The 24612-nt window shown below is 50.5% G+C and overlaps 1 protein-coding gene across 1 annotated transcript; it reads left to right on the forward strand.

Annotated features, from left to right (window-relative positions):
- Positions 1 to 19551: 19551 nt before the first annotated feature.
- Positions 19552 to 24356, forward strand: ICAM2 (intercellular adhesion molecule 2). Its single transcript, XM_019466543.2, has 4 exons — positions 19552 to 19794; positions 21578 to 21841; positions 23039 to 23359; positions 24022 to 24356. The coding sequence occupies exons 1-4, from the start codon at positions 19602 to 19604 to the stop codon at positions 24168 to 24170; spliced, it is 927 nt and encodes a 308-aa protein (XP_019322088.1). The 5' UTR covers positions 19552 to 19601; the 3' UTR covers positions 24171 to 24356.
- The last annotated feature ends 256 nt before the right edge of the window (positions 24357 to 24612 follow it).

Genomic DNA, 24612 nt, shown 5'->3' on the forward strand with positions numbered 1-24612 from the left:
AAACATACATCTTTGACTTTAGTGAGAGACTGACCAGACCCTTTGCCAAGGCCAAAGGTCCGGTGATGAGCTTGTATCTGGACCAGTTAGCTGTGGGCAGAGATAGTAGGGCTGGTAAGAACCTGGCAGCCTCTGGGAAACCATATTCAAAGATATCAGGCAGCAGAGGGAGCAGTTTCCAGAAACAGGAGGGGCTGGGCCGGAAGGACAGACCTGAGTGAACTTGGCCTCTGAGAGGGTTGGCAGGTGAATCCAGGAGGTGTTCTTTCCCGCCCTCCCCAACCTATGCCTCTCCAAATTCACCTTCTCCGTCCCAGGCCTGCTCAGTGTTTTGGGTGAAGCCACTGCAGTGTGCTCATTGGGTTTGCCTGCTGGCAACACAAACCTGGAAAGAGTGACGAATCACCCAACGCAATTCAGGGCCCAGTCAAGATTCCAGAAGATCTCGAGAAACTGGAATGCCAAGCCCAAACCCCAAGGATGATGGGAAGCCCTGCCTTGACATTACAACGGGGTTGGGGGAGGAGAGCAGAGCCCTGAGGAGCTTGGAAACTGTCACAGACACTTGAAACAAGAGCTGCCGTGGCCTCAGACATCTGTCACGTGATGAGAAACTGGCTTTGCAGTCTTGTCCCGGAGGGTTTAAGCTAGCCCAGTGGGGAGCATGGTCCGGACGGGATGTTGAGCTGCCCAACGGTGCCAAAGGAGGCTTGGCAAGTGAGTGAGCGCTGGGTCTCTGGAGGGATCCAGCAGAAGGGAAAGGCCTCATCCTGAACAGATTAGGAAGAAATTCTTCCTTGGGTCACGGGCTGGACTCTGGTCCCTTCCAAATAAGCATCTGTGACTAAGACCCACCTCTTGCAGTGATGAGCTTCTGGAAAACACTGCCTGACCGGGTATGAATCACAGGAAGCAGGGAGTGGAGGCCTGCAGGAGAACTGTTGACAATTGAAGGGGGGTGGGGTGGTGTTCTCCAGGATTCTGCCAGGGCTATGTGGTATTCCAGACATGGGTGCCCTGAGAGTGGTTATACAAGGTAGAAAAACCAAGGGCCACAGTTGACTCATTTAGGACAAGTTTGCACCTCAGAATACCAGTTCTAAGGAATATTACACTTAGGGAAAAAAGGTTCTATGACCAAATAAACTTGGGAAATGATGGATTGAAGACGGTTTTCATATTTACTGCAGTACTATTCAGAGGCTTTTCATATACTAACAGAGGGGCGCCTTGGCTGGCTAAGTCAGTGGAGCGTATGACTTTTGATCTTAGGGTTGTGAGTTCAAGCCCCACATTGGGTGTGGAGCCTACTTAAAAAAAAAAAACAAAAAAAAACACACCATGTACTAACAAGATATTCTCTGAGAAGGTACATATATATATCTCGAATTACTGCCCTCAATTTTTTTTTTTTTTAAAGCATGTTTGGAGTGGCAGAGATAATAATGGGTTTTTTTGTTTTTTTTTTTTAACATTTTTTAAATTTATTTTTGAGACAGGGAGAGACAGAGCATGAATAGGGGAGGATCAGAGAGAGGGAGACACAGAATCCGAAGCAGGCTCCAGGCTCTGAGCTGGCAGCACAGAGCCCGACGCGGGGGCTTGAACTAACGGACCATGAGATCATGACCTGAGCCGAAGTCGGCCGCTTAACCGACTGAGCCACCCAGGCGCCCCTGAGATAATAATGTTTTTAACAAATCTTATTTTATTTTCCTCTTTCTGGATTCCTAGGAAGACAACATTCCCAGCCTCCTCTGAAGTTAGGTTGGGGTGTGTGACTAACTCTGGCCAATGGGGGGGGGCGGGGTGGGCAGGGAGGGCGGAGTGGAAGTAAAATGTGGCATTTTTGAGTCTCAAAGCATTTAAGAGCTGGGGCACAACCCTCCAGCTCTGTCTTCCTTTGACACAGTGACGGACCAATCGTGGGGTCTACATATTGAAAGGACACAAAATGGAAGCAACCTGAATCATGCAGTCACCACACGGAACGCAGCTGTCCTGAAAAGTCTCCTGACTTGGAATAAACTTCTTATCAGTAAAATAAATAAACAAACAAACAACAAACCCTTGTGTTAAGCCGCCCAGACGGGCTGGGTTAGTTACCACAGCCCAGCTGAGCCCATCTTGACTAAAACTTCAGGTAGAAAGTATCCAGGAGAAAGGCTGCTACACTTCACCTGAAAGTTAAAGGTGAATGCCAAGCCATTTGTGCTTTTAGCCAGCTAAGGAAGTCGTACTGTTGACAATCTGAGGGGTCAGAGAAGAGGGATCCTCCTCCTGCTGCTTTTTCATCCACCTCCCCTACCCCCATCCTGAATACCCTGTTCGGTTTCTATGGTTACCCGCGGTAACATGATGGCTTGGCGGTTAGCTGTGCTCAAGGTCACCCCTGTTGAGAAGTGGCTGAACTCAGCAAGGGAAGGTGGGAGGGGCAGGGCCATAGCACCCCCCACCCCCAACACACACACACACACACACACACACACACACACACACACACTCTTCCCTTGGCCCCACAGGGCCTGCTGGCTCCATAGTGATCTCTCCCAGGGCTTGGGAGGTCTGGGTTGGCGGAACTAGAGGAGGGTGAAGCTGGGAAGGAGCGTTCCTCTCATTAGCACCCACCTCCCCAGAACAATTTTAGGGGGAGGGAGGCGGGGACTGAGGGGCAGAAGGTGGACCATTTATGTTAGGCCCCAGGCAGCATGAAGCTGAGGGTCTGACCTCCATTCCGGAAGGCTCAGAAGCCCACCTTCTTGCTCTTATGCTGCAAAGGGAGGAAACTGAGGGATAGACACAGACAATAATGAAGAGAAAACTCGGGTGCCTGGGTGGCTCAGTCAGTTGAGCGTCTGGCTTCAGGTCATGATCTCACGGTTCGTGGGTTCAAGCCCCACATGTGGCTCTGTGCCGACAGCTCGGAGCCTGGAGCCTGCTTTGGATTCTGTGTCTCCCTCTCTCTGCCCCTCCCTCACTCACACTCTCTCAAAAATAAATAAACATTTTTTAAAAATTAAAAAAAAAAATAACACCACAACAGCTATTGCTTAGCAAATACTGCTTTTTCCCCTTCCAACATGTGTGCCATGTTTTGTCACTCTAAGTGGTCAGGTGGCCGTCACAGGGAGTGGGAGGGCAGACGGAGTGGAGAACACGTTGGTTGGAAAGGAAGCCCTCTCAGGTAGGATTTGCTATAACCAGGATAACTCAACACACTGCTGTTGTCTGTAGGTCTTAGGATATTTAGCTAGGTCAGTGTTTTTTGAACCTTGATCATATCAGAGTCATAGTGTGGGAAACAGGAAATTTACACAGGCCCGGTCCTATCCTGCTTCAACAAGCCCGTAGCTCTGCATTCTTTGATTTCCAGGTGATTCTGGCATACCCCAGAGTTTGAGCACCATTGATCTAGGCCATAGTGCTTATTGCAAAAAGGAAGCTCCCAAGACATACGGTCAATGCTTTGGCATATCTCTCACCTATTAAAAATAAATGTGTATCAGTTTTTAAATCCAACTTGAATGATATCATGTATACTTTTTAAAAATCCTACTTTCCACAAACCAGTCCCTGGGGCTGAGAAATAGCTGTGGTCATCAGATTTCCGGTGGATTCTCTTACTACAGCAGAGTGAGCAAGGGTTCATCACCTGGTTTCCTTAAGCTACCAGCTCCCTGAAGAAACGTGGCCAAGCCCGCAGTCAGAGACCCCCTGCACCCACCACTGGCCCCCCGTAGAGTGTGTTCCATGGAAACTTTGGGGAGGATCTCGTTATTGCTTGTCCCTAAAGGCGTGTCTGCATGTGGGACTTCTTCCATTGTGCTGGACACTGGTGAGTTCTTTCAAACCTCAAGAAAGGTTGACTTGTCTAATTTTTAAATAATTGGCTCCCCTCCATTTTCTCTGTTTTTATTTTCTGGGAGTTTCAACAGTAGAATGTTAGAACTCTGGGTTTGATCCTTGGTGTCGATTATGGTTTATTTCTTATATGACATTTGTTGATTTTATTCCTTCTGGAACACTTTTCTTAGTTTCAGCAATAATTTTTATTTATTTTTTAATTTTTTTTAATGCTTATTTATTTTTGAGAGAGAGAGAGAGAGTGCACACAAGCAAGTGGTAAAGGGGCAGAGAGAGTGGGAGACACAGAATCCGAAGCAGGCTCCAGGCTCCAAGCTGTCAGCCCAGATCCTGAGGCGGGGCTTGAACTCACGAACCATGAGATCGTGACCTGAGCTGAAGTCGGCTGCTCAACCAACTGAACCACCCAACTGAGCCACCCATGTGCCTGCCCCTCAGCAATAATTTTTAAATTCCAAGGGCTCTGGATCCTTGACCCTTTCTTAAGGGAAAATTAGTATTTCAGGATACTAATTGGACATGGGGGGGGGGGGGTAGTTCTTCAGTCCCCTGTATCATCTGTATATCGTTTTGAGTAATTTTTGTTTATCTTGATCTCTCTTTCCCAAGTTGCAGATTTTCCTAAGTGTTACTGATGCTTCATGGCTTATACATACTAAAAAATAAGGCAAATAAAAAGCTGATTGAGGCCCTGTGTTGGTGAGTAGAGTTTTCAGCTGGTATGCCTTGTTTTTAGGTTATTATATGGGGAAATCTTAGATGCCAAAGGGCAGAGGTCTTTGCTCCAAGGTTCTTGAGTGTGTTTGGACAAGAGTCTTCTGATTGTTGGCCTAGGGACTGACGACTACTATCCGTCCTTCTGCATCAAGGGTCAAATGTTTTATGAACCAACTTCTAGTTCATTCCCATTCTGACATGTCACTCCCAGCTTCCACCATCTTTCCCCTGAATCTCCAAGGTGAAGCCTCTCACTTGTTCTGCGAGGCAGATCTGCCCCCTCCTCAGCTCTGTCTCATTTATGCATTACTGTAGGCTGAGGCAAGTGCCCTTGGCTAAGGCTTCAGCCTGCAGGGGTAACTTAGCCTGTTGGGGGTGGGGGTACTGAGTGGGCACAGCAAGTGCTAAGAGGGGACACTGAGGGAGTGGATGGGAAAGTGGTTGACCTTGGGGTCCAGGCTGATGGAGGGAGATAGGAATGTGGTCAGAGAAGATTCTGGAGATGGAGAATACAGAGGTGGAGGAGTATTGCATGGTGAAAAAGTAAGACTTGGCTGCAGGGGTGGGTGGTGGAGTGAAGGTAAAGAAGACTTACAGCTTGAGGAAGTGAGTGGATATTGAGGCTCAGGTATAGCAGGGTCTTCTGGTAGACACTAGGGTTGCCCAGGGTGACAGCAAGAGTCAGGGGGCAGGGGAGGTAGGGGTAGGTAGGAAAACAGAGCCAAAGTCCTCTAGGAATCCCAGATTGGGCAATGGCCTTCTCTGAGATGCCGAGTTGGCATGGGCCTCGAGGGAGGGAGGGCACAGCACATGAGGGTGGGTTTGCTTTCAAAACACTGAAGCCATGAGGAATCAGCTAATACCCGACGCCCACCCAGCTCAGAGATACAGGAAGTCTCCACTCAGGAGGAATGGGGGAAAAGAGGCATGGTCAGAGGAGGGCCAGGCTCCAGCCAGGGCAAGGAATTGGAGGGTCTGGGAAGATGTGAGGGATATGGGCCAATTTCTCTCTAGTAAAACAGGTTTCAGAGGGCACATGGGAGGTTTGAGCCAAGGGAAGCACTAACCTGAATATGGGTGAAAGCTCAGGGCTGGTGGGGGCCAAGCATGGTATACTTTAGACTGACAAGACCCAGGACTATACAAGTGGGTGGGTTAATGCTCCTTCAGGTTGTGATCTGAATGGACAGAAAGTTGGAAAGTTGCTCAGAAGCCAGAAGTGACTTGGGGCCCCCGGGGGGTGGTGGAGCCTTGACTTTGTCAGCTTCTGAGGCCCTTTTACACACCAACAGAGGAACAGAGGCAATTCTCTGTTGTTGGAACAGAACCTTACTGGCTGTGTGGCCTCCTTGTGGTTGGAGAGCCTGCGCAGCTGCGGGGGAACAGGGAAGACAGATTCAAGCCCCAGTGCCAGCCCCATGAGGTCCTGTCCCTGCCGCCGGGCCCTGACCCTGCAACAGGTCTCATTTACAGAATATGCAGATTAGAACCATTTCAAAAATACAAAGACCTGGTAGTATCCAATTTCTAAAAAATAATCTTTAACCATATTCAAAAATCTCTTTTTTTGAGAGAGAGAGAATGCGAGCAGGAGAGGGGCGGAGAGGGGGACAGAAGATCCAAAGTTGGCTCTGTGCCGACAGCAGAGAGCCCCATGCGAGGCTCCAACTCATGACCTGTGAGATCGTGACCCGAGCTGAAGTCGGACACTTAACGGACTGAGTCACCCAGGTGCCCCTAAATATCTCTCAGTCTAACGTTCAGGTCCCAAAAGAGAATAGTCTCATGGTAAAATAATCCAAAAAATTACCACATAGATCTCTTCTTGGATTTTTTGCCTTTGTTCTTCCAACAAGCTAAGGAGCTCTCAAGGAGCTGCCTTTGGTGTCTGTCCTAAGGAAGCAGTTCATTTTCCCAACTGGGTTCCTAGTAAAGCATCTCAGTTTATTCTCTCCCTTGCAGGGAAGGGTAAAGGAAGGAAAAGACAGCTAGTGGCTCCCCTGACATCCATGTTTTCCGGAGAAAAGGCAACCTCCCTTCTGTAAAGACCCTCCCAGCTCTCCCTCCCTCAGCTCTTTGTCTGTTGGGTGTTTATGGGTACATTCACTGCCTCTGTATAGATCACCTTCCTTAAAAACAGCCTCTCAGGATCCCAGCCCATTTCCAAACTCCTTGTGATTGCAAAGAAATGGGATCTAGCACTGCCACAACACTTGGAGAACTCAACTGTCAGGCCTTTCAGACTGAGCAGGACTCCTGTCAGCCTCTAGATGGCGCCCGAGTGCAGCCTCTCTTCCTACTCCCTTGGTGGCAGCGTTCAGGTTCACCCCTGACCTGGGCGTGGCTACTGCTCCTCCTGCCAACTCGGCCAGGCTGCTCCATAGGAGATGAGACCGGAATCCAAAAACAAGGCCAAAGGACCTGGTTTTGTAAACAAAAGTCCTTCAAGAGCCAGTAGTTTTCGAAATAATGCATATTCACAAGCTTTTCTCACTCGAGGATGAACACGTAACATACTATGTACGGGTCCCTCCGTGTATGGAGGTGATCTTGGGGTCTGACCTTCTGTGGATCCGTGCAGTAGTCAAGATGTGTACTAAGGCATTCTTGAGCACAAGGACACAGACAGGTGCACGTCCAGGCACCAGTTGTAACAACTATCATAAACTTGGTCAGGTACTTATCATGTACCAGGCTCTGAGCCAATGTTTTACAAATCATTGGATTTATTCCTTCCAGAAGCCCTCTGAGGGGGCTCTAAGGTGGGCGAGAGGGCCCTGGAGCTTAAATGTGGGATCCCAATTGCCTGGAATAATCTTTGCGTGGTCTCTTGCTGCTGCTGCTGCTGCTGCTGGATGCCTGTTCGGCTACCACCCACCAACTACTCAACTCCACATCCATATGGAGTAAGCACAGCAGAAATGTAGTCTGTTAGGGTTTTCTGCATGTTACAGATGAGCAAACAGAAGCTCAGAGAAGTTAAGCAGCTTGCCCAAGGTCACACAGCCAGCAAGGAGCTGTGCAGAGATTCAAACACAGGTTCTTATAACTCCACCAGACTGACCCCACAGTCTCCGTCATTCAGCCTGTAGGCCAATGAGTCTGTGAAGCACCAGCCTGCCAAGGACCTGGTCAGCATTTCTACTCTGAACCTCTGGTTTCTACTTGTACTTTATTTAAACCGAGAGCACTTTCCCATTCTTGCTAAAGCAGCGCGGTCTTAGGACCAGAAGCATCAGCATCACCTGGGAACTTTTAGGGATACAAATTCTCAGGCCTCATGCCAGACCTGCTAAAACAGCAACTCTGGGGCTGGGGTTCTCCATGCTAATGCATGCCAAATTTGAGGGCACTTGCTGTAAACCTCATGTCTCCTAAAACCAAGTCCCTATGCTTAATTAAATCCAACAAGCATTGACTGAGCCTGCTCTTGGTGGCTCAAAGAGGAAGACACCAGAAACCTAGCAGAGAAGGGAAGGAAATAGACATGAAACGTGATCAAAATGGTGGGGAGCAGAAACAGGAGTTGGAGCACTGCTGGTCAGGGAAGGACCCAAATGATCTGTGCAGCTGTTTAAGTGGGCACATAGGGAGAGCCTGGGTGGCTCAGTCGGTTAAGCATCTGACTTTGGCTCAGGTCATGATCTCATGGTTTGTGGTTTCAAACCCCACATCGGGCTCTGTGCTGACAGCTCAGAGCCTGGAGCCTGCTTTGGACTGTGTCTCCCTCTCTCTCTGGCCCTCCCCCACTTGCACTCTGTCTCTCTCTGTCTCTCTCTCTCAAAAATAAATAAAGCATTTTTTAAAAATAAAAAACAAAGCAGGCACACAGGGTTATAATTGGACAGTTCTGGGGTGAACCCAGCACCTCTAGGGGTAAAACCTGCATAGACAGTTCTATTGGAGATGGCTTTTGGGGCTTTACAGCCAGGCTTCAGTCAAGCTGGGCATCCAGGTGGAGTATGATACTGTTTGCAATAGAATAGATGACACCCTTCCTTCTGAAGACGGATCGCCTTGGCCTTCCCCTTCCTGAGCTCACTCTTGGGGATTTGCGGATGACTTTGCTGCCTCTTCATGCATCTTCTGTGCTCTGTGCCCACAGCTGACCCCTGCCTTCCCAAACGCACCAAATTAGACCATGCCTTCGTGCGTCTCCTCCCGATTACTTCTGGACTTCTCACTCACATTTCTGCTTTTCCACCCCGTGTGCTGGTCCTCAGCATTGTGCATGCTGGAATTACCTGGAGAGCCTAAAAAACCACAACATACACACACACACACACACACACACACACACACACACACACACACACACAGAATATGCATCTATTGCGATATGCAGCGAGGGACACATGCTAAAAATAATTTATCTGAAATTCCAATTTAACTATATTTTAGGAGAGTCAGAAACAGCATTGGGGACCAGGTCTAGACACCCTGACAGGAGAACGGGTCGATGAGATCCACTGTAAATGCCGGGGCTCAATCCTGTTTCCTGAACCCCTTCTCTCATTGTGCCCCCTCTGAAAACAAGTTTGGGTCCGCAAGGTCGCACTCAGCCAGCAGGGAGGTCTAGCCAGCTTCCCCCGCCCCCCACTTCAAGTTACCACAGTCCTGGTTCTGATTAATGATTCTGGGGCCCGATGTCTCATGAGGCACGAGGGGTCCTGGAGGGGCTCCAGTGACAAGCCTCACATACCTTTCTCAGACAACTCACGTGTTCCCGTGGCCCATGGCGTGCCCTGATGCAGCAAGCCTCTGACAAAAGAGAGCAAGTCTGAATTATGAAGGAACAGTATGTGACGCAAAGCAATCTACAGTGAACTGCTTACACACTCCTACTTTCTTCAGTACTATGCAATTTGGCTCTTACTGAGAATGACGAACGCAATTGCCAAAATGCTGTGTTACTTCCTAAAGCTTGAACCAAAATACATGTGGAGATGTTCTCAAATATTGATGCCTTTTCCCCCATCCTCTTGTGAAGACCCAGCACCATATTAAGCCACTGGTGCTGGGGCCAGTCCAAACATTGTGCAATTTTATTCTGGAACATTCCTTGGTTGACTGATCAGGTTCTCTGGTGCGATTCATGGTTTCTTACTATGGACTCTGGTTGCACAAGGCAGAAACCAGCTGAAACTGGTTTAAGCAAAAATGGCAACAGGATAGGCCCGTGGAAACCAACCTTCAGGAACAGTCTTCAGGAATGGCTGGAACCAGGGACTAGAACATCATCGGAATGTTTTCACCTCTTCTCTGTACATTTTGACTTCCTCGCCTTCTACAGATCCCTTCTCTCCTGTGAATGGTGTGATAACCTCAGGCAACATCTGTCCTCCAACTTCTGCAACCAGGCAGAAAAAGGCTCTTTCTTCAACCTGCTAAACAACGATCCCATCAAACAAAACAAAACTCAGGGTAAGACCTGAAGTTGGGGTACCATGATGCCAACCTTGGACAAGTCATTTGGCAGGAAAGTGGGGTTGAGTCGGAGGACAGAAGCTCCCTAGAAAACCTTCTGGAGTAGGGAAAGGAGGCGTTCCCTGCAAAAAGGGCCAAGTCCAGACGTAACTCCTGGGGAAATTACAAGTGGGATATGCATCCCAATTTATGTCTATAACAGATGCCATCAAAACTTTCTAGTCACATGAACTCCTCCAACTTGGGCCCTGATGCCCTCCCGCCCAACATTCTACATTGGCTTTGTTTTGTCAGCATATATGACAGGAAGTTTCTAAAGAGAACTTTTGTGAAGACACTGAGGCACAAAAGTACCAAGACAGATTGTTCCAGAGCCCAGCAGACCCTCAGCACTCATGCCCTTGACTGTCCTGTGGCCTCTCACACGATCTGATTTGTGACTTCGCTAAGCGAGGAATTTAAATGGTGTGCTGTGGGGCTGGCCTGTGGTCGCAAGATCCCCCGCTCGTGGGTGAGCCTCGCTGGCTGCCCAGCCCCCACCTCTGCACCCGGCTTTGATATTTTCTACCTACTGGAGCAAAACCACTCTGCTAGGGTAGGTTTTTTTAAATTGCTAGGCAACGCGGCAGGTGTGACAAGATCTGAGAAAGCAATGGTTCTTAGTCACAAATAGAAGTTTCTCGTGGCAGGGCATGTCAGGTACAGGGAATGCCACCTCTGTGGCATTAAGTAGCCTCGTGCGGGGGGACAACAGGTGGCTCATCCTGGAACTGGCTACTCGACAAAGGCCCCCAGTAGCGCAGAAACCGCACATCAAAAGAGAGAGTAGGGGGAAATGGTATGGCGGTTCCTCAAAAAATTACACACAGAACTATCCCGTGATCCAGTAATACCGCATTCACCTCAAAGAGCTGAAAGCAGGGACTCAGGGACATATTTGTGCCCACGTTCATAGCAGCATTATTCACAATAGCCAGAAGGTGGAGGAACCCAAGTGTCCATCAACCAATGGATGGATAAACAAAATGTGGTGCCTACCTGCAACGTTGCTCAGCCTGGGTGGCTCAGTCGGTAAGCGTCCGACTTCGGCTCAGGTCATGATCCCACGGTTCGTGAGTTCGAGCCCCGCGTCGGGCTCTGGGCTGACAGCTCGGAGCCCGGAGCCTGCTTCCGATTCTGTGTCTCCCTCTCTCTCTCTCTCTGTCTGCCCTTCCCCTGCTCACACTCTGTCTCTGTCTCGCTCTCTCAAAAAGTAAATAAACATTAAAAAGAATTCTAAAAGGAAGTGAATTCTGACACATGCCACGACATGGATGAACCTCGAGGACATCACGCTAAGTGAAGTAACCCCGTGACCAAAGGACAAATACTGTACAATCCTATTCATATGCGGTTCCTAGAATAATCGAATTTGTACGGACAGAAGGTAGAACGGTGGTTGCCAGAGCCTGGTTGGGGGGACGGGGGGTAGGGTGGTGAAGTTAGTGTTTCATGGGACAGGGTTTCCGTTTGGGAAGATGATAAAGTTCCGGAAATGGATGGATGTTGGCGATGGCCGCACAACAACGTGAATGTACTGAACGCCACAGAACTGTCTGCTAAAATAGTGACCGCGGTAAATCTTCTGGCGTGTAAATGTTGTCACCATTTAAAAGAAGAGGGAGGGGCGCCTTGGCGGCTCAGTCAGTTAAGCCTCCGACTTCAGCTTGGGTCATGATCGCACAGTTGGCTGGTTCGAGCCCCGCATCCGGCTCTGCGCTGAGATCGCAGAGCCTGGAGCCTGCAGCCTGCTTCGGATTCTGGATCTCCCTCCCTCTCTCTGCCCCTCCCCCACTCGCGCTCAATCTTAAATAAAACATTAACAAAATTGAAAACAAAAACAAAAAAAAGAAGAAGAGGGAGCGGGCTGACAGGAGGTTAATCTGAGGTGGGAGCCCATCACAGGAAGCACGTGACTCGTGAGTGCCGCGGGAAGGGGAGGTCTGAATTCACAGACGCAGAACCACAGGTCCTGAGCACCTCGGCCTCTCTCACGTCTCCAGGCTCCAGACCCCAGGCCGCCCTACTTTCCTGGAACATTCCTCCGTTTAGCAGAGGACAGGTAACGTCACGCTTCTCCTTCCCTCCTGGGAGCCCGGGTCAGAGGGTCCAGGCCTGACTTGTAGTCCCCTCCCCTCTCTGGCCTGATTCCCCTGGACTGAGGGGAAGGCCCACCCTGGCGCCCTCCCGGGTCCCCAGAGTTCCTTCTGGGCCGATGTTCTCTGGGGGGGGGGAAGCTCCCCTTGCGGTCTCTGAGTTCAAGAGTTTACTGACCCTGCTTCTGTGCCCGTTTCCTATTATTGTCCTCCTCTTTCCTGCTCTGTCATCGCTTGGCCGATTTAGAAGCAGGGGGCTGCCTTTTTGACCATGTGGGTATGGCTCTAGCCAAGGGCACTGTGCTCGGAGCTGATGCATGGAGAAAGGGATGGTCCCCTTCCTCCCGGGATTGCATCTGGGGTTCATGATGAATCTCTTTTGTAACTTCTTACTGTAGGTCTTATACATATTTTGCTAGTTTATTCCTCTTTTTCTGCTACTATAAATGATGTGGTTTTTTAATTCTACTTTTGTACGTTACTGATACACATAAAAAGCAACTTATTTTTGGACATTGACCTGATAGCTAGTTGCCTTGCTAAAATCCCTTATTATTTTTTTAATGTCTATTTGTTTTTGAGAGAGAGAGAATAGGGGAGGGGCAGAGAGAGTGGGAAAGAGAGAGAATCCCAAGTAAGCTCAGTGCCGTCAGAACAGAGCCCAACTCTCGGCTTGAACCTACGGACTGTGAGATCATGACCTGAGCCGAAATCAAGAGTCGGACGCTTAACCACCTGAGCCACCCAGAGACCCCAATCCCTTCTTATTTTGAATCACTTTTCTGATCATTCTTTTGGATTTACTACCCAGGCTACCATATCATATGAAAATACTGACAGTTTTGTTCTTTTGTTTTTCATCCTTAGGGCTTTAATTTCTTTTTCTTGTCTTACTGCTCTGTCCAGGACCTCTGGTGCTGCTAAATACCAACAGAGACAGTAGGCATCCTCGTTTGGTTCCTGCTTTTAAAGGAAATGTTCCTGGGGCACCTGGGGGCTCAGTCAGTTAAGCATCCAACCCTTGATCTCGGCTCAGGTCATGATCTCACGGTTCATGAGTTTGAGCCCCACATCGGGCTCCTTACTGATAGCGTAAAGCCTGCTTGGGATCTGTCTGTCCCTCTCTTTCCCCCTCTCCTGCTCTCTCTTGCTCTCTGTCTCAAAATAAACTTTAAAAAAATATAAAGGAAATACTCCTAAGATTTACTTATTAAAAATAATATATACATAAGCTTTTTGTAAATTCTCTTTATCAGGTTAAGGAAATTTCCTTCTAATCTGCTAAGGTCTTTTTCATGAAAGTGTACTGAATGTCATCATTTTTTTCCCCCTGGATCTGTTGAGATGATCATGTGTTTTTCTTCTTAAATCCGTTAGTGTAAATTTTTAGTTTGAGCTCCTTTATTATTATTTTATTTTATTTTATTTTATTTTATTTTAGAGAGAGAGCATGTGAGAGGGGGAGAGGAGCAAAGGCAGAGAGAGAGAGAGAGAGAGAGAGAAAGAGAGAGAATCTTAGGCAGGCTCCACATTGAGCCCCCTGACGCAGGGCTCAATCCCACAACCCTGGGATCATGACCTGAGCCAAAATCAAGGGTCAGACACTTGACCAACCGAGCCACTCAGGCACCCTGAGTGTTTAGTTTGAGCTCCTTGAAAAGCAGAGCCTGGAACAAAGACTTGGGTTCAGGTAGGTTATTAGACAGGTGATTCCAGAAAGGAGGGCAGGGTGACTGAGAAGGGAAGGAAGAAAAGCCAATTACAGGAGCTTGACTGATGTCACGGCTGTAGGCAACGGGAGCTTGACTGTTGGGACCTCTGATAGGCCTGCTAGATGCTTCCCAGAATTGCCCAAGGAAAAGGAAGACACTGGAGCTCTTCATAGCCACCAGCTCCTATCCTTCGCTGCTTGAGGGCTGCATCTTAGGGAACTTCTCTCCCACTTCTGGGAAACATTTAGCAGGCGTATCCTAACGCTATCCCTAATAAACACTTTTGTTGTAGAAGTTCTCTTTCTCTACTATGAACAGAGATGTCCCATTTTTCTTGTGGGTAGTGTTTGCCACGTATCTTTTTCCCCATTCTCTGACTTTGCAACCCTTCCATACTCTTAACGCCTAAGGTGTGACTCATAAACAACAGACAAGTGGGGTTTGTGTTTTCATGTTTTAAAAATCTAATCTGAGATGAGAATTTAGGAATAACTGAGTCCATGGCTTCCATTAAACCCTGCTGAATAAGAGTGGAGTTTTAAAACCTGCCTTTTCAACAAGCTGGCAAGAACCCTAACCTGGAAGTTTCTCTTCTGAGGTAGTGCGTTTGAGCTATTTTTAAAAATCGGCTTTTTTGTTTTTGTTTTTGTGTTTTTGTTTTGTTTTGTTTTAGAGTAGCTTTAGCTTCACCGCAAAACAAAACCGCCCCCACACGTGCACAGTCTGCCCTGTTGTCAACCTCCCCCACCGGATTGGTACATCTGTTACATTCAGTGAACCTGCATGGACGTGTCATTGTGCATTCATGGGTTTACATTTTTTTAAATGTTTATCTTTGAGAGAGACAGACAGACAGACAGATTGCAAACGAGCGGCAGAGAGAGAGGAAAACACAGAATCTGAAGCAGGCTCCAGGCTCCCAGCTGTCAGCACAGTTCGAGTGGGGCTCGAACGCACGAACTGCGAGATCATAACCTGAGCTGAAGTCAGACACTTACAGACTGAGCCACCCAGGCGCCCCATCGTGGGTTTAGACAAACGTATCATGGCACGTGTCCGTATCATAGCTCACACAGAGTAGTTCCAATGCTCTAAAAATCCTCTGTTGTCTGCCTCTTCACCCGTCCCTCCTCCCCTACCCCTGGCAACCACTGATCTTTCCTCAGTTTTCCTCTTGCTCTATCCCCTCATACTTCCATGAGCTGGGCACATTATTAATCCACCCAAGCCCCTGCTTTCTCAAATGCATCATCAGAATGGTTCCTTATTTGTATGGATCTGGTATGATAATTAAATAAAACAACGTATTAACACCTCCGCTCAGTCCCTAGCAGGGAATACAGGTCAACGAAATGTTAGTTTCCCTTTTCTTCTCCCTTCTCTTAGTAATCAGACGTCAAGTTTTGCTGAGAGAAAAACAGAAGGAAGTACCCCTGTGACAGGGTGTATCACCAGAAATCTAAGCAGGGGAGGGCAGAAGTGGTTATTGTCTTCCGAACCCTCTTTCCAACTTGGAAAGTCCCTCCCTTTCTGCTTCCTGTTATCAGGGTTACTGTGCCTGCCTTATCCATTTTCTCAGTCCAACACCTCTGACCTACATCTGACAGATGCACAGGCACCCTCTGCCTGTAAGCTGTCCAGAAGCTAAAATGACTCAGAACTGAGCTGTGTGTGCAGGACAACATGCCTGCAGGACATCAGAGGGAATCATGACCCAGGTCATGCCTGTGTGCTAGTCACATCAAATCTCGTTTCCAAGGGCATGGCCCTGAATCACATTAAAAGTTTGCAGATTTGTCGAGATAACAGGTCCGTGAACTATTCCTTTTCCCGGCCCTTCTGTTGTGCCTGATTTATGAACACAAGGCTTTGTCCTTGCATTCAGTCCAGACACCAGCCAGGAATAGATTAACACAGGGCAAGGACTTGAACAAAAAAAATTTTTTTAAGATTTTATTTTGATTTTTTGATTTTTTTAAATGTTTATTTATTTTTGACACAGAGAGAGAGAGACAGAGCATGAGCGGGGGGAGGGGCAGAGAGCGAGGGAGACACAGAATCCAAAGCAGGCTCCAGGCTCCGAGCTGTCAGCCCGACGCGGGGCTCGAACTCATGACCCTGAGATCAAGAGTCACATGCTCTTCCGACTGAGACCACCAAATTCTTCTGACACCACCACGTAGCAAGGATTAAAAAAAAAAAAAATCGATCTGACAATTTATTCAACTATCATTAAATGTTTCATCTTTATTGTGATTATTATAAATTTGGACTTTTGAATACCATCTTTTTAAAAATTTACACTTGCCCCTCTTTTTCCATGTTTTTCTCCTTTAATTCTTTTGATTAAAGGTTGTTTTCATGCCGTTTTAAGCTTCTCTAGTGGTTTCTAACTTAAATACCCTATCTCTGTTGGTTTTTCTTACAACTTTACCCTGCTTCTATAACTTAAAGTATATCCTCCCTCCTAAACAACACAGAGTTTAGAAAGCTTGAACCATAATCCTCTTTTAAGTATTATTGCCCAGTATTTTACTTTTGAACATTTTAAGACTTCTCAAATTAAGTATTATAAATATTGTTACTGCAGACAGTGGTTGTTTTGTTTTCATTCATATTCATTTACACTTTTGTTTTCCCATCCTTCCTTCTTGCATAGAAAACGGTCCTGCAATCATTTTTCCTTCTTCTGGACGCACATCTTTAAAAGTTCCTCTAGTGGAGTATCTTGGGGGTAAACTCTCTCAGGCTTTGTTTATCGTGTCTTTATCTCACCTTGGTTCTTGAAAGACCGTTTTGCTGGGAACACAGGAGAAGTCACTGGATTAAGACCCAGTCAGGACAGAAGCCTTCCAAAGCCCTGTGGAGACATGAGTTCACTTCCCAAACTAACGCTCCAACCTCCTCTCCCCTCCAATCCTCTTGAATCTTCTGGAGCATCTTCACTCTTCCAGCTTCATTGTCCCCTTCATTGGAGAACTCAGAGACCCTAAAGAATAAGCCAGGAAGTATTTGGTGGTGGGACAGTGTTCCGAGACGGAACACCAGAATTTCTTCTCTCATCTACATCATGGTCGGTTTCCTTTTGTCCATGGGCAACTTCTTGGCATCAGGAAGCTTTGGTCTTCCTTCTTTGTTTGAAAGCATCCATCATGGCCTTCTAGGGTCTGATCATCAGGCCCCCGAAACCACTTTATTCTCTCTCCCAGAAGACCTCCAGGCCTCATGCAAGTAGAGCACCCTCCCTCCCACCCCACCCTCCCATTCTGTCCGGAAAGTTCTGTGAGGCAGAACAGGGCTCAAAATAACTCCCTGTGCAAGGACCCGTAGCCAGCCCTGGACTCCAATGGGCAGGTGAAGGGCCTGAAAAGCTCTTTCATTTTTGCCACACAGAATCATCGTGAGCCCTCAACCCAACTCACTTCCTGCCAGAGTCCACCCCACAGCCAGCACGTGACCTGGGACAATTCTGGGTCACTTTCCCTCCACTGCTGAGTGGAGTTCCTTTCTACCAGCTTCTTCACTTGCCAGGGCATACGCACAGACGGCTGCTGGCTCTTGGGTGCGTACTGTTAGGATCAGAAAGGGAAGGGCTCGTTTCCACCAGTTCTGGTTCAGAGTCCCGGGAAAAACACCGCCCAGGCCTAACTCTGAGTGCCCATCTTTGGGGAGTAAGGGGCCCTGGTTGGCCTTGTTATGTGTTCAGCCCAGCTCCGTGGCCTCGGGGTCGGCAGAGATGTCAGACCCCCATCCAATCTCGCCTGGGTTGTACATGAAGACAAACTATTTCTTCCATTCATTTACTCATCCATCCATCCATCCACCATCAACCGTTTGCCAGGCCTGTCTGCGTTAGAACAGCAGTATGTGACATTCAGCTTCAGCCCCCGTGGGTGGGAGGTCAGTGGGGAGGGAAAGAAAGTTGATATGTAAGCTATCAGAGATAACACACGTCTAACACGGCCGTGTTCGTGGGCCTGGTGTGCCCCAGGCAAGGAGGGCCTGCCCAGGGCAAGAGAGGGAGAGAGCAAAGAGGAAGTGGTAGGTGGGAACAGGGGCTGACAGGCTTAGAGCAGAACCTATGGGCCCCAGGAGCTTCACCCCTGTGGGGATAGAGTCAGGCTGGCCCAGCAGCATGTGTGGTTGGGATTCACAGTCACAGACCCTTCCAGAAGCTGTCTGGAGCTCCCTGGGCATGAGCCACCCTCCTCCCCCAGCCTGGCATGGCAAAGAAGACCCCAGAAATTTCCTCTGGCCTCCTGCTGTCTTGCATTCCCCTCCCAAGGGTCTCCCGGGGATGAAGTGTCTAAGAATCCTTCTCTTGCCCCTGCCCTGTGGGCTTTGGCATCACCACAGCTCCTTTCACTCATATAGACTTCACGCTCCCCTAGGTATGTGACGTTGGACACGTCAGTTAATCTCCCTCTGCCTCAGTTTCCCCATCGCTAAGATGGGGACAGTAATAGTACCTGCCTCATGGAATTGGGGGATTGGTTAGTTAACGTTTGTAGAGCCCTTATGATGGTGCTGATCAACAGTCAGTAAACGCTCACTATTGCATTACTTTTGTTATTATTTTTGTCGTTATTACTCTCATCATCATCATTCTTCTGACCCGGTGGAGACCACAGAGTCTCCGCACAGCAGTGCCTGCTGTCCGAGCCCCAGGGCCGCACCCTCAGCCTCCCCGAGGGTTCGGGGGAGTGTTTCCTGCAGCCACACGGACCAGATCCCGGGCTGGGGTTACGGCTTACTCTTTTCTGCATCTTCTCTCGGCATCACTCCAAAGCAGTGCTGTCCAGGGACGTGCCCGGGTCCGGGCTGACAAGCGGCACTTGCCCACCACACGTGGTGGTGACAGCCTTTGGCCTCAGCAGCCAAAGAGAAAGGCACGACTTCACCCTCGCAACCCAGGAATGGAGTTTGGCCTGAGCCCTGAAAACGCTGGGGCGCCCCTGATAACGCAAGGAGACCTGCTCCTCTCCTGCCTCTCCCAGGCTCTGCTGGCCCCAGGGACTCCTGCTTCTGGAGATTCCCTCAGTAGGTGATAAAGCCTCCCTAGAAATGCACGGCAGTGCCTCAGGCCCTGAGCCCCCCATCCCCAGACCAAGGCTCCCTGCCTGGAAGGGCTGGGGGAGACACAATAAACCAGGCCCTGGAAATAGAGGCTGGGGTTTGGGCTACAGCCAGACTGACCCCCATTACCTCTGTGTCTGGGCTGCCGGGGACGGTTGTGGGAGCACTTCCCTCAAATTGTCCCTATCGGCTGAGTCAGGACAGGTCAAGGTTGCAAGTGGGTGGGTGTTGAGGTGTAAGTAGCTGTGCTGGGGGTCCGCTGGAGCACCTCCAGTTCCTGCCCAGGTCTCCTTAAAGAAGTCTGGCTCCCTGCCCACTTTGCTGTGGAGACTGCATGTCCTGGACCGGCCTGACTTTGAATACTGTCTTCCCAGAGGGGAACTGGACAACGTGTCCTTGGGATTTGGGGTTCCCAGGTCTGGGGCTCATAGGCATCACTGCCCTCTATGCACCCACAGTGCACCGAGCCCCATGCACACTCACGTCCCTCACAGACACACGCAGCTGTCGCTCGCCCTGCCCCCTGCACAGCAGCATGGCAGGAGGCCAGGTTGTATCACGGCTTATCGGCTACAACCCAGCTTCCTCTGCCTGTGTTCTTGCAGGCCTGGAGCTCTGAGAGCCAGCCTCCCAAGTGACTTCCCGAGAACCTCTCAGATAATGAGAGGAAATGTGGTCACCAGCGCATAGAAGGCTAGAGTTCCGGGCTGCAGCTCCAGGCCACCACTCCCTGACCTGGGCCCACCATCTCTCTCCAGGCAGCCCTCAGCTGTTCACCGTGAGCCTGTGGATGCCACTCAAGATGTCCCCTTTTGGTTGCTGGGGCCTGCCCGCCGCCCTTCTCGCCCTGTTCTGCTGCCCAGGTGAGCTGGTGCCTGGGGTTCCTGACTTGGCGCATGCCAGCCCAGAGGGTGGGCCCCTGCTCCCCTGGCTTCAGGCGTGGGAGGGGGTCCTGGTCCTGAAGTCACTGAGGCTTTGAACACAGTGGCGGCCACCACGGGTACAGGATGCCGTGCCAGCCTGGCTTCTCCATGATCCTGGGGGCGAAGAAAAAAAAGCTAGCCTTTTGGACACAGCTTCGTGGCCTGTGGCAGGTCATGGAGGCCGAATGGTGGGCTGCACGGGGGCCTGAGGTGGAAGGGGTTGCTGGGGTTCAAGGAAAGGTGAGGGAGTGCCCCAGCTGTTCCTCAGATGTGGCTTCGAGACAGCAGGGGGCAGCAGAGGACATTGCCTTTTGACTACGGCCTACAGAAGGGAAACCCACACATCTTCCAGGGGGTCAGGGGACTTGAAGGAAAATGCCACCATGTGCTGAGCACTCTGTTTTGGACAACCTGCCAGGTGCTTTTCAAGTACTATCTCACTGAGCTTTCACCACAACCCTGCAGGAAGGGGATTACTAGCCCATTTGACAGATGAAGAAACAGGTTCAGAGAGAGAAAGCACCTTGCCCAGGGTCACACAGCTGGTACCTGGCAAACTCAGGATTTGAATCCAGCTCTGTCTACCTGCAAAGCTCCTTTCTTGTCATTTCATTATATGCCACCAGCTGAGGGCTCAGTGGGGACATGCTGGAGCTGTGGGAGCACAGGGCAGGCCCAGTTGGTTGGGACCAAGGACCTTCTGGCCATCACTGAGTGGGAGGTGAGCACTGGGGACTCAATCTTTATGCATCAAGTACTTCCCGAATGTCTGCCATACACAGGGCATTGTGCTAAGCACTAAGAGAAACCTGAAAAATCTGGGCCCTGCCTTCCAGAAGCTCCAGAACATCTAAGGGAGAGTCAGCATGAATATAAATCATTTGCAATTACCCTTCTAAACTCTTCTCCCCCTGCCTTCCTCCTTGCTGAGCTCCAGCCATCCCGATCTTGCCATTCCTCAAGCATACCAAGCATGCCCTTGACCTGGGGTCTTAGTGCTGGAAACACTCCCCCTCCCCAGATAGCTGCAGGGCTCACCCCCAGCCCCTCCAGGTCTTTGCTGGATATCTTGGTGAGGCCTGTGCTGACTATTAAAATGACGGCTCCACCCACCCCCTCTCTCCTTCCCTGGGCACTTGTCACCACCCGGCAGGCTGGCTATTTCACTTGCTGATTATCGTCTGTCTCCTTCACTATAATGTGAGCTCTGCAAGGGCAGGGTTTGTTCTGCTTTGGTCACTGCCGTGTCACCAGAGCCTAGAATGGCACCTGGCACAGAACAGCTTTTCAAAGAGCATTGGCAGAAGAAAAGAAAGGAGAAAGGGTTAAACCCATGGCCACAGGGGCCAAGAGGACACAGTCCACCTCCAGTTCTGAGAGGCCTTCATGGAGAAGGGGACATTTGGGCTGGGCTTTGAAGGTCAAATAGGATCCCTCCCCATGGTGATGGAAGATGTAAGAAGAAGGGAGATGGAGAAGACTAATTTGAAGGCGATGGGCTGGAGGAAGAGTAACCAGAGGCAGGGAGACAGCTGGGGCAGCAGGGAGACCTCTGTCTAGAGGTGAGGTAATAAATAAGGCCTGAACAAGGGGAGAGTAGCAGAGGGGCCGTCTCTGGACGTTCTTCCTGGGCACCTGTCCCTTGATCGGACAGCCCGTGGTGGGCAGTTCCATGGTGCAGGGCAGCAGAGACATTTGCCGCCCCGTATTTCTGGTCTTCCAGGGTCTGGTGAGACGTTTGAGGTACACACGTATCCAGAGCAGCTGGCGGTGGAGCCCGGAGGGTCCACGTTGATCAACTGTAGTACCAGCTGTGCCCTGCCTGACACCAGCGGCCTGGAAACCACTCTAACCAAGACTCTGGTGGCCAGTGGAACGCAGTGGAAGCAGTACTTGGTCTCCAATGTCTCCCAGGACACAATCATCTACTGCTACTTCACCTGCTCCGGGAAGCAGAAGTTAAAGGGTCTCAACGTCAGCGTGTTCTGTGAGTGCCACACGGACCCTCCTTCCCGCGGGCTGAGCCTGTGTCGGCTGCGTGTCTGCCGGGCTACTCTGTTACTGCTCCCGGGCACTACATATGGTTCCCACCTCCCTGGGCTGCTGGGGTGACAAGGAACAGGACCCCCCACCTTGGGCTCAGAATCTGCTCACACCCTTCACTGGCCTCCTTGAGCCTGCTGGCAACCCCAGGTCTGGGGCTTGCTCAGAGGACAATCTAAGCAAGGTCTGCACAAATCTGAAAGTCATTTCCCGGGCAGGGCCCGCAATCTCCTCCCCGCTCGGTAGCAGTGGACACCCCCCTCCCCGTGACGAGTAGTGGGGCACCAAAAGAAAGGCCAGTGTGCTCTCCAGTCGCCCCTGCCCTTCACGGAGAGAAGGTTAAGGCACCCCCTGGGGCTTTTATATTCCTGGGGGCCCCTGGAAAATGTGTGACCATCACACACACACACACACACACACACACACACTTGCATGTGGGCCATGGATACCTTCCCATAGGCCAGGATTCCCTCCACATCTCGGCACCAAGAGTATGGCTTGGGTCTTTCCCGTGACCAACATCAGTGGATCAAGTGAATAGAAAGATGTCCTAAATCCAGCCTATTATCCTGGGGTGACTGGGGCAAGGTATTCTAGTTCACAAGAGAATCCAGGGTACCACGGAGGGCCCTGTTTAATAGATAAGGGATGGAGGCGGCTATGAATCCGATCCTGGAGAAGCAAGGCAGGTCTGACTCCAGTCCCTGCCTCTTAAGTGAGGACCCCACAACGCGCGGCCCTGATCTAATGAACACTCCCTTCTAAGTCCCAATATAATCATCCAGCTGTTTAATGTGGAAATCTGTGTTTGATTTCTGGAGGAGACCGATCCAAATTTTTTATTTCTAGCTGGCCGTACACTTTCTGGACCTCCTCTTTGTAGACACCTGACCACCTCCATTCTTGACCATTCCAGAAAATATCATGTTTGTAAAACTACCACCCAATATGTCCTTCACCCTGAAGTGTTTCCTTCTTCCCCTCTCTACACTCTAGAGCAGACCAGGCCCCAGCCCGCTTTCCCAAATCCAGCCAAGGACCTGATAACACTACGGTGCCAGGGGCTGGGCCTGGCTGGGTGGGGCCTGCTGGGACAGCACCCTCATTCTGACCAGAACCACCCGCTCTTTCTTCCCCACAGACCCTCCAAAGCAAGTGCTGCTGAAGCTGAAGCCCACTCGGGTGGCTGTGGGGGGATCCTTCACCATCGAGTGCTGGGTGCCCAATGTGGCACCTCTTGAGAGCCTCACTCTCACCCTGCTCCGTGGCAAGGAGGCCATGCACAACCAGACCTTTAGGACGATGGCACTTGCCCCCCAAGAGGCCACAGTCACACGTAACGCCACAGCTCACAAGGAAGACGGCCGCCACAACTTCTCCTGCCGGGCAGACCTGGACCTGCGGTCTCTTGGTGGGGACATCATTCACGGTGTCTCAGAGCCCCAGACGCTCAAGGTCTATGGTGAGGGAGAGCCCCCAGAAGGAGGGGGTGGGAGGGAGCATTCATCTCCCGTTCCTTAGGGGAAGAAAAAACCTTCACCACGTTCTCTGCCAGCTCAGGGGCCAGGCGCCCAGGGACCCCACACTTAATCCCAGGGGGTTCCCTCTTGCTCTCTGTCTTCCCCGAAGCTCTCTCCACGTGCCCAGTTTGGACCCCAACTAGTTGCCTGACCATTAGTGACCAGTGTGACCTTGACCAAGTCAACCTCCTCTCTCTGGCCACGGCCCCTGTCTACATCTAGAGATTTGGCCCTAAGATCCCCTGGAGCTCTGCCATTCTGTGACCCTTGATGGCCAAGGTGTTCCCTGTCTTCAGAGTTTGGTAGAAGCTCACTCACTTCTGGCCAGGGAAGGGCTTGGTCTGGACCACGCCACTGTCCAGGCCATGGTGTCCAGCAACCATGTGCTGGGGGACATCTGCCCTCATAGTCTCACAGAGGGCTGGCTGGTAGCCTGGACCCTGGCCCACCTTTCCCCTAGGTATTACACCATTAGCCGCTCACGTCTGCAACACGGGTGACTGCAAGATGGGGGAGGGCCGGGTGGGCGACAAGCACACCTCTGGGGCCCTAGCACGTGGGACCGGAAGACTTCTAAGACCACTGCCCCCTCCTGCCTCCCCAGAGCCCAGGCCAGACAACCAGATGGTCGTCATCATCACAGTGGTGTCCGTGCTGCTGTTCCTGTTTGTGACATCTATCCTCCTGTGCTTTGTCTTCGGCCAGCATTGGCGCCAGAGGCAGATGGGCGCCTACAGGGTACAAGGTGCTTAAAGGGGCCTGAGTCGGGCCTACTGGGCACAGCCTACATGAGTGGCATGGTCACCAGCACGGCAGCCACTGGAAGTCAGCGTGGCTCCTCAGGGTTGTGGTCCAGCCCTGGCTGCAGGACTCTAAGGAGCAGCAGAGGACTTTGGGACCATTTCCTCTTCTAGTCTAAATATAAATACCTGGACTTAACCCTGTGCCTCAGTGTCTTCTCCTGGGATAGAACTCAGCAGCTGGGAAGGGTACCCACCAGGCCCAGACTTCTCTCTCCAAATGTCTCCTAAGTCTCCCTCCGCCCACTCATTCACAGGGGCCTTCTAGAGCGCCAGCCAGCCCAGATCCTGGGGTGCCCGCATGCTGACTAGCCCGGGCACCAGACACCCATTCTCACGGGGCCCTGAGTGACTAACTTCTGAGGGAGGGTGGGGCAGAGAGACTTCTCTTCCTT

The sequence above is a fragment of the Panthera pardus genome, unplaced genomic scaffold, assembly GCF_024362965.1.
Source record: "Panthera pardus isolate Hobbes unplaced genomic scaffold, ASM2436296v1 HiC_scaffold_3, whole genome shotgun sequence".
In the NCBI taxonomy this organism is placed as follows: domain Eukaryota; kingdom Metazoa; phylum Chordata; class Mammalia; order Carnivora; family Felidae; genus Panthera; species Panthera pardus.